The sequence below is a fragment of the Salmo trutta genome, chromosome 22 (assembly GCF_901001165.1).
Source record: "Salmo trutta chromosome 22, fSalTru1.1, whole genome shotgun sequence".
NCBI classification, from domain to species: Eukaryota; Metazoa; Chordata; class Actinopteri; order Salmoniformes; family Salmonidae; genus Salmo; species Salmo trutta.
Window position 1 is genome coordinate 39380589 of NC_042978.1, and position 17142 is coordinate 39397730.

At 45.1% G+C, this 17142-nt stretch overlaps 1 protein-coding gene across 1 annotated transcript in view; it reads right to left on the bottom strand.

The window, feature by feature from the left end:
• Window positions 1–2339: 2339 nt before the first annotated feature.
• Window positions 2340–17142, bottom strand: part of lepr (leptin receptor) — a 63264-nt gene continuing 48461 nt past the window's right edge. Inside the window, exons 16-20 of the mRNA XM_029707951.1 lie at window positions 12056–12262; window positions 8644–8727; window positions 5765–5867; window positions 4356–4431; window positions 2340–4151 (exon numbers count right to left, since the gene is read on the bottom strand). Coding sequence (XP_029563811.1) covers window positions 3300–4151; window positions 4356–4431; window positions 5765–5867; window positions 8644–8727; window positions 12056–12262 — 1322 coding nt within the window. The 3' untranslated portion in view covers window positions 2340–3299. The remainder of the gene's footprint in view (window positions 4152–4355; window positions 4432–5764; window positions 5868–8643; window positions 8728–12055; window positions 12263–17142) is intronic.

Here is a 17142-nt window from a genome sequence, read left to right on the forward strand (position 1 = left end):
AGAGGTTGGCCACTAGCGAAAACCCAACAGAGGTTGGCCACTAGCGAAAACCCAACAGAGGTTGGCCACCAGCGAAAACCCAACAGAGGTTGGCCACCAGCGAAAACCCAACAGAGGTTGGCCACTAGCGAAAACCCAACAGAGGTTGGCCACCAGCGAAAACCCAACAGAGGTTGGCCACTAGCAAAAACCCAACAGAGGTTGGCCACCAGCGAAAACCCAACAGAGGTTGGCCACCAGCGAAAACCCAACAGAGGTTGGCCACTAGCGAAAACCCAACAAAAGGCTGGCCACTAGCGAAAACCCAACAAAAGGCTGGCCACTAGCGAAAACCCAACAAAAGGCTGGCCACTAGCGAAAACCCAACAAAAGGCTGGCCACCTGTGAAAACACAACAGCGAAAACACAACAAAGGCTGGCCACCAGTGAAAACACAACGTCTGGTCACCAGCAAAAACTCAACAGAGGCTTGTCACCAGCGAAAACGCAACAGAGGCTGGTCACCAGCGAAAACGCAACAGAGGCTGGTCACCAGCGAAAACGCAACAGAGGCTGGTCACCTGCAAAAACACAACAGAGGCTGGTCACCTGCAAAAACACAACAGAGGCCTGCGAAAACCTGCGAAAACCCAATGAAGGCTGGTCACCAGCGAAAACACAACAGCGAAAACACGACGGCTGGTCACCAGCGAAAGCACAACAAAGGCTGGTCAACAGCGCAAAACACAACAAAGGCTGGTCAACAGCGCAAAACACAACAAAGGCTGGTCAACAGCGCAAAACACAACAAAGGCTGGTCAACAGCGCAAAACACAACAAAGGCTGGCCACCAGCGAAAACACAACAAAGGCTGGTCAACAGCGCAAACACAACAAAGGCCTGCGAAAACACAACAAAGGCTGATAACCTGTGAAAACACAACAGCGAAAACACAACAAAGGCTGATCATCAGCAAAAACACAACAAAGGCTGGTCACCAACAAAAACAACAAATGCTGGTCATCAGCAAAAATACTATGAAAGCTGGTCACCAGTGAAAATACAACAGCAAAAACACAACACAGGCTGGTCACCAGCAAAAACACAATTAAGGCTAGTCACCAGCCTATGCTGCTCTATGCTTTTTCCCCCCAGCATGGTTACAGCCAAATCAAACACTAAGAGGGGATGTTACAGTAAGATGTTGATAGAGCACCCTCTCCTGGTAGTTATGCTACAGTACACTGGAAATAATACTCTAACCCAGAGGTTCTTAAGCTTTTTCAGCTCGAGACTCAAATGAGAAATGTACCGTCCTCACACGACCCAAATTAAGAAACAAATGTTTACTCATAACTCACGACCCACCTCTCACATGCTCACGGCCCACTTTGGGTCCCAAACCATAGTTTAAGAAACCCTGCTCTAACCAATTACAAATTATGCAAATATCCCACTTCTGATTTCTTATATTATCCCACGGGACCACATTTTCCTCCATTCCCAAACCCTTTCACATCATAGATACAGTATGTCAGTTTCTCAAATTAAGTCTGATAAAGCAGAATGACCAATATGCCAATCTATCATGTTTCAGCACATTCTATATATGAGCGGTCTTGCTCTAGCCTGGGTATCAGTCTGTTGGTTGCATCATGCCAAGGAGTTGGAATGATAGCACAAACAGGTCTGGGACTAGGCTATTCTTGTTCTACTTTCATCTAAATTCTGACCATTCTGAATGGGACAACCAGGAAAATGTGTTAATGGACCAGGTGGGTGTTGTTTGGCTTATAGCCTACCTCCAGCGAGGTGAGAGCAGCTGTGATCTTTATGTTCTCAATGATAAATAAGGTTGTGTTCTGCTGTGAAGCCATGCTTAACCCAGGTCCCTGCCTAGCGACATGGCTAATCCTGTGTCACAGCAGACAGCAACTCAGTGTGTAATCTGTCACAGCAGACAGCAACTCAGTGTGTAATCTGTGTCACAGCAGACAGCAACTCAGTATGTAATCTGTGTCAGAGCAGACAGCAACTCAGTGTGTAATCTGTGTCACAGCAGACAGCAACTCAGTATGTAATCTGTGTCAGAGCAGACAGCAACTCAGTGTGTAATCTGTGTCACAGCAGACAGCAACTTAGTGTATTCTCCCTCCCTCAAGACAACCAAGTCGATATATACCACAAAATAATGGTTCAGGGTGGCAGCTCATGGTCTCCTAGTATTGTCTGTCTGCAACCCTAACCTGTCTGAGTGACTGATGGCCTCGGTAATGGTGGAAGAGAAAACACGTTTAGATTTGATTTTTCTCAGCATGGACCACCTTCAACTCAACCATTTCTTAATAAGTCAACAGTCGTGGCAATAAAGATTTTATTGTGACCACGAAAACTACACAAGATCTTGACAAGGATTACATATCACTCTGGTATTTTTCAGTTTTTTCATTGGTTTCAAAATGTACATTCTTTTATCATGTATACCTAGAGTAGCAACAACTTTTTCAATAGAAAAAGGCACGCAAATGAAACTAGATGGCACATTTCTTACATATCGTAAAATTTCAAATACAGTACATATACAACAAAGAAAATTATCTATTTTTTTTTGAGGGCTCAGCCAATGCAAATGCCGATCTAAAACGCAATTCTCCACAACTGTTACAATAAGTGACCCAAAAGCATCCAAATCCAACATCCACCAGAGTCCAACCATTCAAAAACACCTGCTTTGACACACTATCCCATCATGCGCTTATGCTGTACAGTCTATCAAGCTCAGAGCAGCCATCGGAAAGAAAATAGACCTTTTCAGAAGATAGGCCTTTTCTTTCCTTTTTAATTAAATTCATCCCAGCATAATAGTTCCTGAAAGTGTGCAGCACTGAATGAAGGAGCCTCCACCCCTCTGCTCTCCTCTCTCCGAGATGTGACAGAGCTGGCTTCCTGTGGACTGAACAGTAGCACTGTAGACGTAGAGAATGTGCTTATAAAATGGCATCCTATTCCTTATAAAGTGGGCAGAGGTTTAGCATCTAGGACGCCTCGCACACTTGGACGCCTTTTCCCCATATTCTAAATGTCCAATATAAGTGCACAACTTTGCCCAGGGCCCATAGGGATCTAAGTGCACTATATTGGGAATAGTGTGCCATCTAAAAACAGCTAAGGTTCTGTAAATGCCCTCAACAGATAGATGAGCCTATCACTGACTGAACACCGGCCACAAGCCATTGTCTGTGTCTCTCCTGAGTCCTCTCCCTCCTGAGGGACTAAACAGCAGCATCAGACTGAATCAGTACATGAAGCACTATCAGCGCTTACAGCTGGTGGGCGCTGTCCTGTGCTTTGAGTGGACTGGAGGGAACAGTTCTGAACTGGGGGAGGTAGAGGGGGACACTCCTTACCCCTACCACTGACCCCTCATCACTGTACTCACTAAACATAGAGTCCTGACTCCCGAGCAAAGGGATGGACTCAACGGATGAGCCCCCTCTCCCCAGAACCATCACCTCTTTGAGAAGCATAGCCCCTGTGTCTTCCTCCTCCTTCTCCTCCTCTTCCTCCTCTCCCTCACTCTCCTCCTGATAGCCCATCCCCAGGTAATACAGGTCCTTCTCCTCAATTACCTCTATCCCCCCATCCCTCTCTCCTCCCAGGGCCTCATCCTCCTGTTCTGAAGTCTCGGAAAACTCCTCGACAGAGTTGTAAGAGCAGGAACGCCGTGGGTCCAGGTCCGACTCTCCGGTTCCGGAATGGGAGATCTCCAGCTCCCACAGACCTCCGGGGAAGGAGCCCGAGATGTCGGAGTTGTTGCCTGAGAAGTTGCCCTCGTCGCTGGAACTGCTGAGGCTGCCCTCCTGCTTGTAGAGGTGGTGGGGGTCGTCAGAGAGAAGCACGGTGGCGTAGGTCACTGACGGCTGGGCTGAGCTCTCCAAACTCCTGGGGAGATCTGGGAGTTGGAGGGTCTCCTCCTCCTCTGGGAGCCCAGGCACCTCTGAGTCCACACAGAGAGTTGGGGAGGAGGCTGGGATCAGGTCCTTGTCTGGGACTGACGTAGGGGGCCCAGTCTTCTCCATGATGGTGGCCTGGGAGATGGTCTCTGAGACGAGGAGTAGTGGCCAGGCTGGAAGGCCCTCTGGGTGGCGGAACAACTGCTCCATTGTGTCAGCCTGGACAAGAAGATAGGAGGAGAGTTAGGACCACACCAAGGTGAACAAGCCTATGGATTAGATAGTACTTTATTAATACTGTGGCAAGCTGTCCTACACAGCACATGCATTTTTTTTGTCTATTACCATTTTAGTAGCCTGCTATATCTTTAAGTGTGTTTTCATGGCTAAGTGTGTGTGGAGTAGTATTCCTGTACACCTCACCTTCCCGAAGTCAATCCCCTGAGCCCAGGAACAGTTGTTGGGGTTGGGAACATCTTTCCACATAAACTTCTTCATGCTGGGATTCAGACAGAATAGAATTTAACAACAAGGTATGGAGCCTTTCAGTCTCCAATCCAACACTCTCACTCATATACATTTACAAAGCGTAGTGTGTTTGTGTACGGATGTGTGCTTAGGTGTAGCTAGGACAGAGGGCAGCATGTGTATGTGAAGTGTGCGCCTCACTCACTCACTCTCACCCCCTTTCTCAGAACACATTCAGCCAATCACCATAGTAATTGAGCCCTGAGGACATTCTGTACATTGTTGAAATGTCACGTATAATCTAATTCCATTCCTAATCAATGTGTCTGACTGTGTTCCTCAGATCAATAACTACCTGGAATCACCATTTTAGTCTTAACCACCTGCACAGAGGCAAAAAACATTGATCCTCTCTTTCTAATGTCAGACACAGTCCAAAAGTACTTTCTGTAAATACACCACTGGTATAGAACACACCACACCACTGGTATAGAACAGAACACACCACACCACTGGTATAGAACAGAACACACCACACCACTGGTATAGAACAGAACACACCACTAGTATAGAACAGAACACACCACACCACTGGTATAGAACAGAACACACCACTGGTATAGAACAGAACACACCACTGGTATAGAACAGAACACACCACTGGTATAGAACAGAACACACCACTGGTATAGAACAGAACACACCACTGGTATAGAACACACCACACCACTGGTATAGAACAGAACACACCACACCACTGGTATAGAACAGAACACACCACACCACTGGTATAGAACAGAACACACCACACCACTGGTATAGAACAGAACACACCACACCACTGGTATAGAACAGAACACACCACTGGTATAGAACAGAACACACCACTGGTATAGAACAGAACACACCACTGATATAGAACAGAACACACCACTGGTATAGAACAGAACACACCACTGGTATAGAACAGAACACACCACTGGTATAGAACAGAACACACCACTGGTATAGAACAGAACACACCACTGGTATAGAACAGAACACACCACACCACTGGTATAGAACAGAACACACCACTGGTATAGAACAGAACACACCACACCACTGGTATAGAACAGAACACACCACTGGTATAGAACAGAACACACCACACCACTGGTATAGAACAGAACACACCACACCACTGGTATAGAACAGAACACACCACTGGTATAGAACAGAACACACCACTGGTATAGAACAGAATGCAACACTGCTATTGAGTGTCTACGACTGAGCAAAAATCTGTTAGCAGTATATACAGTTCATTGTCAAATGATTAAACTTTAAATTATATTCAATAATGATGTGAAATATAATCTTACTGGTTTTGGGATATGACCAGGGTGACGAAGAGGACAATGGAGAGGAAGGCGATGATCATCAGAAGCATGTAGGCAGCAGGCCCAGCATCACCCCCCCTAAAGACTGGAGGACAGGACAACACCCTGTGTAAGTCTATCAATCAATCAATCAATTAATCAATCCACATTGGATCATATTCACATTGACAAGATGGCGCCAGAGAACAAGGCTGACATTTTACGTATGCCTAACCCAATTTTTTTTTTTTCATTTCTTTGCGTTGTTTGTAACTTCTTTTTTAACTTATTTTGTACATAATGTTGCTGCTACCGTCTCTTATGACCGAAAATAACTTCTGGGCATCAGAACTGCGATTACTCACCACGGACTGGCAGAATACTTTTTTTCCTTTAACGAGTCTGACGTGAATGATATACTGCTTCCCGGGAACAGGCCCAGATCCCCGTCATTTGTGTGAAGAGAAGGCGCAGAAAAAGGGGCCAGAGGGCGGGCTGCCTTCTGAGAATTCGTAGCCGATCTAATAAACCCCCACTTCCTTCCATTCTGCTAGCAAACGTGCAATCTTTGGAAAATGAAATCTATGACCTACGCGGAAGATTAAACTACCAATGTGACATTCAAAACTGTAATATCTTATGCTTCACGGAGTCGTGGCTGAATGACAACATTATCAACATACAGCTGGATGGTTATACTCTGTATCAGCAGGACAGAACAGCGGCGTCTGGTAAGACAAGGGGTGGCAGACTATGTACTTTTGTAAATAACAGCCGGTGCATGATATCTAAGGAAGTCTCAAGGTTTTGCTCGCCTGAGGTAGAGTATCTCATGATAAGCTGTAGACCACACTATCTACCGAGACAGTTTTTACCTGTATTTTTCGGAGCTGTCTACATACCACCACAGACTGATGCTGAGACTAAGACTGCACTCAATGAGCTGTATTCCACCATAAGCAGGAAAATGCTCACCCAGAGGCGGCGCTCCTAGTAGCTGGGGACTTTAATGCAGGGAAACTTAAATCCATCTTAATAAATTTCTATCAGCATGTTAAATGTGCAACCAGAGAGAAAAAAATACTCTGGACTACCTTTACTCCACACACAGAGACGCATACAAAGCTCTCCCTCACCCTCCATTTGGCAAATCTGACCATAATTCTATCCTCCTGATTCCTGCTTACAAACAAAATGTAAGCAGGAAGCACCAGTGACTCGATCAATAAAAAGTGGTCAGATGAAGCAGATGCTAAGCTACAGGACTGTTTTGCTAGCACAAACCGGAATATGTTCCGGGATTCCTCCGATGGCATTGAGGAGTACACCACATCAGTCATTGGCTTCATCAATAAGTGCATCGATGACGTCGTCCCCAAAGTGACCATACGTACATACCCCAACCAGAAGCCATGGATTACAGACAGCATCCGCACTGAGCTAAAGGCTAGAGCTGCCGCTTTCAAGGAGCGGGGCTCTAACCTGGAAGCTTATAAGAAATCCCGCTATGCCCGCCGACGAACCATCAAACAGGCAAAGCGTCAACACAGGTCTAAGATTGGATCGTACTACACCAGCTCCGACACTCGTCGGATGTGGCAGGGCTTGCAAACTACTACAGACTACAAAAGGGAAGCACAGCCAAGAGCTGCCCAGTGACACGAGCCTACCAGACGAGCTAAAGTACTTCTATGCTCGCTTCGAGGCAAATAACACTGAAACGTGCATGAGAGCACCAGCTGTTCCGGAAGACTGTGTTATCACGCTCTCCGCAGCCGATGTGAGTAAGACCTTTAGACGGGTCAACATTCACAATCCTTGGTGTCCACATCACCAACAAACTAACATGGTCCAAGCACACCATGAGCCGTGAAGCGGGCACGACAAAACCTATTCCCCCTCAAGAGACTGAAAAGATGGGTCCTCAGAACCTCAAAAGGTTCTACAACTGCACCATCGAGAGCATCTAGACTGGTTACATCACTGCCTGGTAAGGTGCCTGCTCGCATCCGACCGCAAGGCACTACAGAGGGTAGTGCGTACCTCATATGCCATCCAGGACCTCTGGATGGCATATGAAGGAAGACCCTAAAAATTGTCAAAGACTCCAGCCACCCTAGTCGTAGACTGTTCTCTCTGCTACCGCACGACAAGAGGTACCGGAGCGCCAAGTCTAGTTCCAAGAGGCTTCTAAACAGCTTCCACCTCAAGCCATAAGACTCCTGAACATCTAATCAAATGGCTACCCAGACTATTTGCATTGCACCCCCTCTCTTTTATACCGCTGCTAATCTCTGTTATCATCTATGCATAGTCACTTTAATAACTCTACCTACATGTACATATTACCTAAACTAATCAGTGCCCCCGCACATTGACTCTGTACCGGTACCCCCCGATGTATAGTCTCACTATTGTTATTTTACTGCTGCTCTTTAATTACTTGTTACTTTTATTTCTTATTCTTACTCGTATTTTTTTAACTGCATTGTTGTTTAGAGGCTCATAAGTAAGCATTTCACTGTAAGGTCTACACCTGCTGTATTCGGTGCATGTAACTAATAACATTTGATACCAATACATAACCCTAGAGGAAATGTGTTAAAACACTCATAAAATTGGCACAAATTTGAACATATGACTTACATTATAGCTGCATGCATGTCAGTGCTTTAATATACAAAATAAACACAATCCATACTCATATGTCAAATACATAGGCTGCGTTTACACAGGCAGCCCAATTCTGATCATTTGTCCAATTATTGTAGAACGATCTGATTGGTCAAAAGATCCAAATTGGGCTGCCAGTGTAAACGCAGTCATTGAGACATATTTTTGGCCGGGTATATTGTATGTTCCTATCTTGAGGGAGGGCTTACCTTTAGTATACACTGGCTCTCCTTCTCCATCCGCGAACACTGGATACAAAATAAACTCGTACTCATCAGTGTCATAGAAATTACCTGGGAAATATAGTCAGAGAACAGAGAAAGGCTCAGATTAGAACAGATTGAACCATATAGTCAGAGAACAGAGGCTCAGATTAGAATAGACTGAACCATATAGTCACAGAGAACAGAGAGAGGCTCAGATTAGAATAGATTGAACCATATAAAGTCACAGAGCACAGAGAAGCGTGCAGATTAAAACAGATTGAATCATATTTAGTAACAGAGTAAAAAGAGAGGCTCAGATTAGAACAGATTCAACCATGTCTATAAACGCTCACTAGAGGGCGCCAGAAGCTCACCACCAACAACCTCTCAAAATGGAACTCCAAACGGATTGAAGTGCCACAGTTTGACCAGAAGCTGTTAAGGGGGTAGAAGCTGTTAAGGAGCCTCTTGGACCTAGACTTGGTGCTCTGGAACCGCTTGCCGTGAGATAGCAGAGAGAACAGTCTATGACTAGGGTGGCTGGAGTCTTAACATTTGTAGGGCCTTCCTCTGACACCACCTGGTATAGAGATCCTGGATGGCAGGAAGCTTGGCCACAGTGATATACTGCACCGTACGCACTTGTGGTCAGATGTCAAGCAGTTTCCATACCAAGCGGTGATGCAACCAGTCAGGATGCTCTCGATGGTGCAGCAGTATAACTTTTTGAGGATCTGAGAGGGAATAGGCATTGTCGTGCCCTCTTCACGACTGTATTGGTGTGTTTGGACCATGATAGTTTGTTAGTGATGTGGACGCAAAGGAACTTGAAGTTGATGTGAATGGGGGTATGCTCAGCCCCCCTTTTCCAGTAGTCCACAATCAGCTCTTTTGTCTTGCTTACATTGAGGAAGAGGTTGTTGTCCTGGCATCACACTGCCAGGTCTCTGACCTCCTCCCTGTAGGCTGTCTCATTGTTGTCGGCAAACTTAATGATGGTGTTGGAGTCGTGCGTGGCCATTCAGTCATGGGTGAATAGGGAGTACAGGAGGGGACTATTTATTATTATTCTTTTTTTATTTCACTTCACCTTTATTTAACCAGGTAGGCTAGTTGAGAACAAGTTCTCATTTACAACTGCGACCTGGCCAAGATAAAGCAAAGCAGTGCGACACAAACAACACAGAGTTACACATGGAATAAACAAGCTAAGAACGCACCCGAGGGCTCCCGCACTGAGGATCAGAGTGGCAGATGTTTTGTTGGCTACCCTTACCACCGGGGGGAGGCCTGTCAGGAAGTCCAGAATCCAGTTGCAGAGGGAGGTGTTTAGTTGCAGGGTCCTTAGCTTAGTGATGAGCTTTGTGGGCACTATGGTGATGAACACTGAACTGTAGTCAACAAACAGCATTCTCACATAGGTGTTCCTTTTGTCCAGGTGGGAAAGGGCAGTGTGGAGTACAATAGAGTTTGCATCATCTGTGGATCTGTTGGGGCGGTATGCATATTATAGTGGGACTAGGGTTTCTGGGATGATGGTGTTGATGTGTGCCATAACAAGCATTTCAAAGCACTTCATGGCTACAAACGTGAGTGCTACGGGTCAGTAGTTATTTAGACAGGCTACCTTGGGGTTCTTGGGAACAGGGACTATGGTGGTCTGCTTGAAAATGTAGGTATTACAAACTCAATCAGGGAAAGGTTGAAAATGTCAGTTTAGACACTTGCCAGTTGGTCAGCACATGCTTGGAGTATGCATCCTAGTAATCCGTCTGAATGTTAACCTGTTTAAAGGTCTTGCTCACATCGGCTACGGAGAGTGTGATCACACAGTCGTCCGGAACAGCTGGTGCTCTCATGCATGGTTTAGTGGGGCTTGCCTCGAAGCGAGCATAGAAGGCATTTAGCTCGTCTGGTAGGCTTGCGTCACTGGGCTGCTCGCGGCTGGGTTTCCCTTTCTAATCCGTAGTAGTTTGCAAGCTCTGCCACATCCGATGAGCGTCAGAGCCAGTGTCAGAGCCGTGTGGCTCAGTTGGTAGAGCATGGTGTTTGCAACGCCAGGGTTGTGGGTTCGATTCCCACAGGGGACCAGTACGGGGGAAAAACTTATGAAATGTATGCATTCACTACTGTAAGTTGCTCTGGATAAGAGCGTCTGCTAAATGACTAAAATGTAAATGTAGTAGGATTCGATCTTAGTTATGTATTGACACTGCCTTTTTGATGGTTCGTTGGAGGGCACAGGGCAATTTCTTATTAGAGATTTTCTTGTCTCGCTCCTTGAAAGCGGCACCTCTAGCCTTTAGGTCAGTGCGGATGTTGCCTGTAATCCCCAGCTTCTGGTTGGGATATGTATGGTCACTTCGGGGATGACGTTGTCGATGCATTTATTGATGAAGCCAGAGACTGGTGTGGTATACTCCTTAATGCCATCGGATGAATTCCGGAACACATTCTGTAGTAGCAAAAGAGTCCTGTAGCTTAGCATCCACATCATCAGACCACTTCCGTAATGAGAGAGTCATTCGTACTTCCTGCTTTAGTTATTGCTTGTAAGCAGGAATCAGGAGGATAGAATTATGGTCAGATTTGTCAAATGGAGGGTGAGGGAGAGCTTTGTATGCTTCTCTGTTTGTGAAGTAAAGGTGGACCAGAGTTTTTTTCCCTCTGGCTGCACGTGACATGCTGGTAAAAATTTGGTAAAACAGATACAAGTTTCCCTGCATTAAAGTCCCCGGCCACTAGCAGCGCTGCTTCTGGGTGAGCATACTCTATATTGCTTATGGCCGTATATTGCTCGTTGAGTGTGGTCTTAGTGCCTGCATCGGTTTGTGGTGGTAAATACTGATGGAAACTCTCTTGGTAAATAGTGTGCTCTACAGTTTATCATGAGGTACTCTACCTCAGACGTACAAAATCGAGACTTCCTTAATATTAGAGATTGCGCACCAGCTGTTGTTGACAACAGGACACAGACCACCATCCCTCGTCTTACCGGAGGCAGCTGTTATCTTGCCGATGCATGGAAAACCCAGCCAAATGTATATTATCCATGTCCTCGTTCAAACACGACTCGGTGAAACACAATATATTACAGTCCTAATGTCCAGCTGGTAATATGGTCTCGAACAGAGCTCTTCCAGTTTATTCTCCAGTGATTGCACGTTCGCCAGTAGGACGGATGGTAAAGGAGGATTATCCACTCGCCGACAAATTCTCACAAAGCACCCTGATCTGCGCCCCCTGTATCGGCGTCTCCTCTTTATGCGAATGACGGGGATTTGTGCCTGGTCCGAGAGGAGCCGTACATTTTTGTCCTTCGATTTGTTAAAGAAAGAGAATGAAAGAGAGAGAGAAAGAAAGAATGAGAGGGGAAATGAGACGGAAAGGTACAACAGGAAGTAAATGTACATACCATATAGGTAGAGTAGCTTGTCAGTAGGGGGGAACCTGGTCCACCTCTCCCTGCTCTCCGAGGTCTGGTCCGGTCTGTCCTGGTGGTTCTGACCCGACCACTCTACAACCAGGGACCACGGTACACTGCTGTTGGGCTGCAGAGACCACAACAGGACCACACAACTACTGTTCACACGGGATGCACTGAACGAACGCACACACTGACCTGGAGAGGGAGGGGCAGAAAAGGGAGGACGAGAGAAAGTGGGGGAAGGAAAGGAAGAGAGAGTGGGGGAAGGAAAGAAAGAGAAATAAAATATAGTTTATATTTTCTCTTCATGTAAAAACGGTTGGCTGGTATGCCCTCACGCATCTGAGCGGTCGGCTGTGAAAGCCCTCACCCGCTAGTACACTTATGATGACTGTGATTTGAGATCTGACCCTCTACAGGATGTCCAGTAGGAACAATGCCGATGCTTCTCCTTTCTGGGTTTTAATTTCCTTTTTCTCTTCATCATCAACACACACACTTAAGTGTAACTGTCACTAAGGAAGAGGGATAATGACCTCGAAGCTTGTGGTTGGAGGATATATTGGCACGGTTTGCCAGCCCTCGACTTTGTCTTGGGCCTAACAACTCCCATGCCCATATATCCTCCAATCACCGGCTTTGAGGGCATTATCACTTTTATCCAACGGGTTACCAACATATTCAAATAATGATCTACATATTTTCATTAAAAATGTTATTTTGATTAATTTATTCATAGTATTTCATCATTCCACAAGATATCGTCCCAACATAAATCTAGGGTTGCTAGAGACACGACCCAGTCGTTCGTTCTTTTTGTTCTGCATCTATGGACGCGACCCAGTCGTTCAGTCTTTTTGTTCTGTATCTATGGACGCGACCCAGTCGTTCAGTCTTTTTGTTCTGTAGCTATAGACGCAAACCAGATGTTCGTTCTAAATGCTCCATTGCCATACTGACTGGCAACGTTCTAATCCCTTGCTTGCTAGCTAGCCAACTACGGCTAATTTACAGTCACATCAAAAGTGCAGCCAGACTAACAGCAAAGTAGCTGCATTTGCATTTGTTTAAGCTGTTTTCTAGTTTGATTTATTTGGATACATCCATAACAATGAGCTTATGATGCGCGACTTTGCCTGGCAGAGAAAATGTTCACTCGTCAGGACACTGTTCAGACAAAAGAAAGACAATCTATGACATCCATTTCAGCTGATTTTAATAAATGAAACCATACATTCTCTTTGTTACCCACCACAGCTGACATAGCTATAGCTACTTATTGTATGTCCCATTTATCTGTACATTCCCCTGGATTGTGCATTGGTTGAAATATCTGTCTCTGTCTGTGCTACTACTTCTGCTGCCTTGCTTCAGCCTTTAAGGTGTTGATGGTGCTGCAGTGTTCACTTTGTTTTCAGCCAGGATGTTGCTCCAGAGTTTACTGTCGGTTAGTGACGGACGTCAGTAGCTATGGAGCGAACCTTCGCACCCATGTCCACTCACTGACAATCTCCCTCGCTTCTAAACCAGCATTGGTCAGTTTCTGGACGGTCGTTGTCCTGATGCTGTGATTAGTGTATGAAGTTGGTCCAGCTGCCCTACAGATCTTGGGTAAAAGTGCTGCCAGATACTTCACGGCCATCGGCTCTGACGTGTACCAGATCGAGTCCCCAATACACTCTCCTCTCCTTGGGTGGAGATAAAATGCAAGGGCGTTCTCCGGGCATTTCGATAGATATTTCTCCAGTGATGCCACCAGCATAGCGGGTTCCCTGGCTGCTCAAACATGAATCCCCTCTTGGACTCCTTGCCCTTCTCCCTTGGGTCCAGATGATTCTTTGTGGCCTTGTTATATGCGAGAGTGGCGTGTCTGAGTGAGAGAGAATGCATTGTTTTAATATTGTTTTCCAGTAGCCTAATTACAAGTGCAAAAAAACAAAAAAAAACAGGCTATGAACAACATACCTTAGACCGTTCTCGTCTGTTTTTACGAGGAATGAGTTGGGTTTCAGTTGTCTGTTCCCCTCTTCGACCCAGATGTAACTGGAGGTTGAACTACCCTTTCTGGACCAGACCCCTTGGTGTACCAGGATTCAGAGCCTGTGAGTTTTGGAGCTTGGGCCATTGTCCTCATCGGTGGCTGTTTGTGATATATTTTCCTTGCCGCCTTTGCTGTTTGATGTTTCCCAGAAATACATGATTAGAGGTGGTAAATTCGATGTCCTTCATATGGCACCAGCTGCGACCAGTGGGTGGATCATTTAGAAACCGGTTGAGCTCACTACGGAGTGCCAGGTAGCTACTTATGCTGTACTGCTCCCCCTTCCCATTTCGTACATTTGTTGGAGAAGGATGTTAAACTCTTAGTGACAGTTTTGAAGTCAACAACTGTTTAATTCTCTGCTAGTCAGCCCTCGAAGCAACGCACAGCTCAGTTTGTATTCTTAACAATGCAGTATCCCCCAAATCTGCATTCCTGGAGATTATTGCCATCTCTTTTTCACATTCATCTATTGTCATGCCGCTGAAAAGATCAAAAGAAATGTTCCACTCATCCATTTTAGTTTTCACAACAAAGTATCGATTTAGCCAGTCAACTGAAAAAAAAAGCTGTGTGTTGCTATGACAACCAGCTCAATTTGCTGCTTTACATGGGACGGTGGAGATCCCAATTCAATATCGAAAAGGTCTGAGAGACAGACAGCAAGGTTTATATCTCTGCTGTTGAAAACCAAATGCTAGTCTAAAAGAAATGGGAGATAATGTCTAGATGCTTTTTAAAGTGGAGATCAAGATTTAGCAGGTGGTAACTGAAATAGACACCGGCTGGAATGTGATTTTAACCAATCAGCATTCAGGATTAGACTCACCCGTTGTATAAACACACACACACACTTCGATTATATACCATGGATCTTGACTGGGAATGAATCTTGGTGGAATAGAACAATTCCGAATGAATTGTGTTTCTATAATGCAAGAACATGCACAACATAACAGTAAAGTGTCATAATTAGGCTATATAAACATGAATGAATAAGCATAATATTACACTACTATAACACGGATATAAACACAGCTATAAACATAGCAGAATAAACAATAACCAAAACGATAAACATCTTGTCGTAGAGAGAGAAACCAATTACTGACACTGACAAGATAAAGATTTATGTCACCCTCTCTCTCTGGCCCATAGCCACAGAAAGTAGGGGTGCTGAGGGTCCTGCAGCATCCCCTGAAAAATATGAATAAAAGTTGTGCACTGGGCCTTTTACATGCCTTGATAGCATGTATTATGCATCTATTTCATGTTGGATGCACTGTTCCACAAGTAGGCTAAATTAGTCAATGTAGCCTATGTACAGTGCATTCGGAAAGTATTTTCCCCACATTTTTTTTACGTTACAATCTAAAACAAATCCTCATCAATCTACACACAATACCCCATAATGGCAAAGCGAAAGCATATTTTCGGATACATTTTTTTTGCGCAAATGTATTAAAAATAAATAACAGAAATACCTGAATACCTTAAGTATTCAGACCCTTTGCTATGTGACTCGAAAATGAGCTCAGGTGCATCCTGTTTCCATTGATCATCCTTGAGAAGTTTCTACAACTTGATTGGAGTCCACCTATGGTAAATTCAATTGATTGGACATGATTTGGAATGGCACACACCTGTCTATGTAAGGTCCCACAGTTGACAGTGCATGTCAGAGCAAAAACCAAGCCATGAGGCCAAAGGAATTGTCCGTAGAGCTCAGAGAGTGGATTGTGTCGAGGCACAGAACTGGGGAAGGGTACCAAAACATTTCTGCAGCATTGAAGGTCCCCAAGAACACAGTGGCCTCCAAGTTTGGAAACACCAAGACTCTTCCTAGAGCTGGCTGTCCAGCCAAACAGAGCAATTGGGGAAGAAAGGCCTTGGTCAAGGAGGTGACCAAGAACCCGATGGTCACTCTGACAGAGCTCTAGAGTTCATCTGTGGAGATGGGAGAACCTTCCATAAGGACAACCATCTCTGCAGCCCTCCAACAATCAGGCCTTTATGGTAAAGTGGCAAGACGGAAGACACTAGACGGAAGGACTTTCAGACCATGATGCTCTCAGACCATGAGAAACAAGATTTTCTGGTCTGATGAAACCATTTTGAAGTCTTTGGCCTGAATGCCAAGTGTCACGTCTGGAAGAAACTTGGCACCATCCCTATGGTGAAGCATGGTGATGGCAGCATCATGCTGTGGGGATGTTTATCAGCGGAAGGGACTGGGAGCCTAGTCAGGAGTGAGGGAAAGACGAACGGAGCAAAATACAGAGAGATCCTTGATGAAAACCTGCACCAGTGCACTCAGGACCACAGTCTGGGACAAAGGTTCACCTTCCAACAGGACAACAACCCTAAGCACACAGCCAAGATAACGCAGGAGTGGTTTCAGGACAAGTCTCTGAATGTTCTTGAGTGGCCCAGCCAGAGCCCGGACTTGAACCCAATCGAACATCTCTGGAGAGACCTGAAAATAGCTGTACAGCGACGCTCCCCATCCAACCTGACAGAGCTTGAGAGGATCTGCAGATAAGAATGGGAGAAACTTTCCAAATACAGGTGTGCCAAGCTTTTAGCGTCATACCCAGGATGACGCGAGGCTGTAATCGCTGCCAAAGGTGCTTTAACAAAGTACTGAGTAAAGGGTCTGAATACTTACGTAAATGTAATATCGTTTTTCTTATTTTTTTTTATCAATTTGCAAACATTTCTAAAAATCTGTTTTTGCTTTGTCATTATAGGGTATTGTGTGTAGTTTGAGGGAAAAAATAAATTAATTTGTTTTAGAATAAGGCCGTAATGTAACAAAATGTGGAAAAAGTCAAGGGGTCTGAATACTTTCCGAATGCACTGTATGATGAGGTTGAGTAGTACATTGTGGATGCCATTCCACAGACCTTTAAACCTAATATAAACCTAATGTTGAGGTGATAATGTCTATGGGACATTTTTGTTTGAGTTTCTTTTTACAGGGACAGTGAACATTAATCAATGTTTCAGTAAAAGTGCCGGTTTTAGCCAGCCG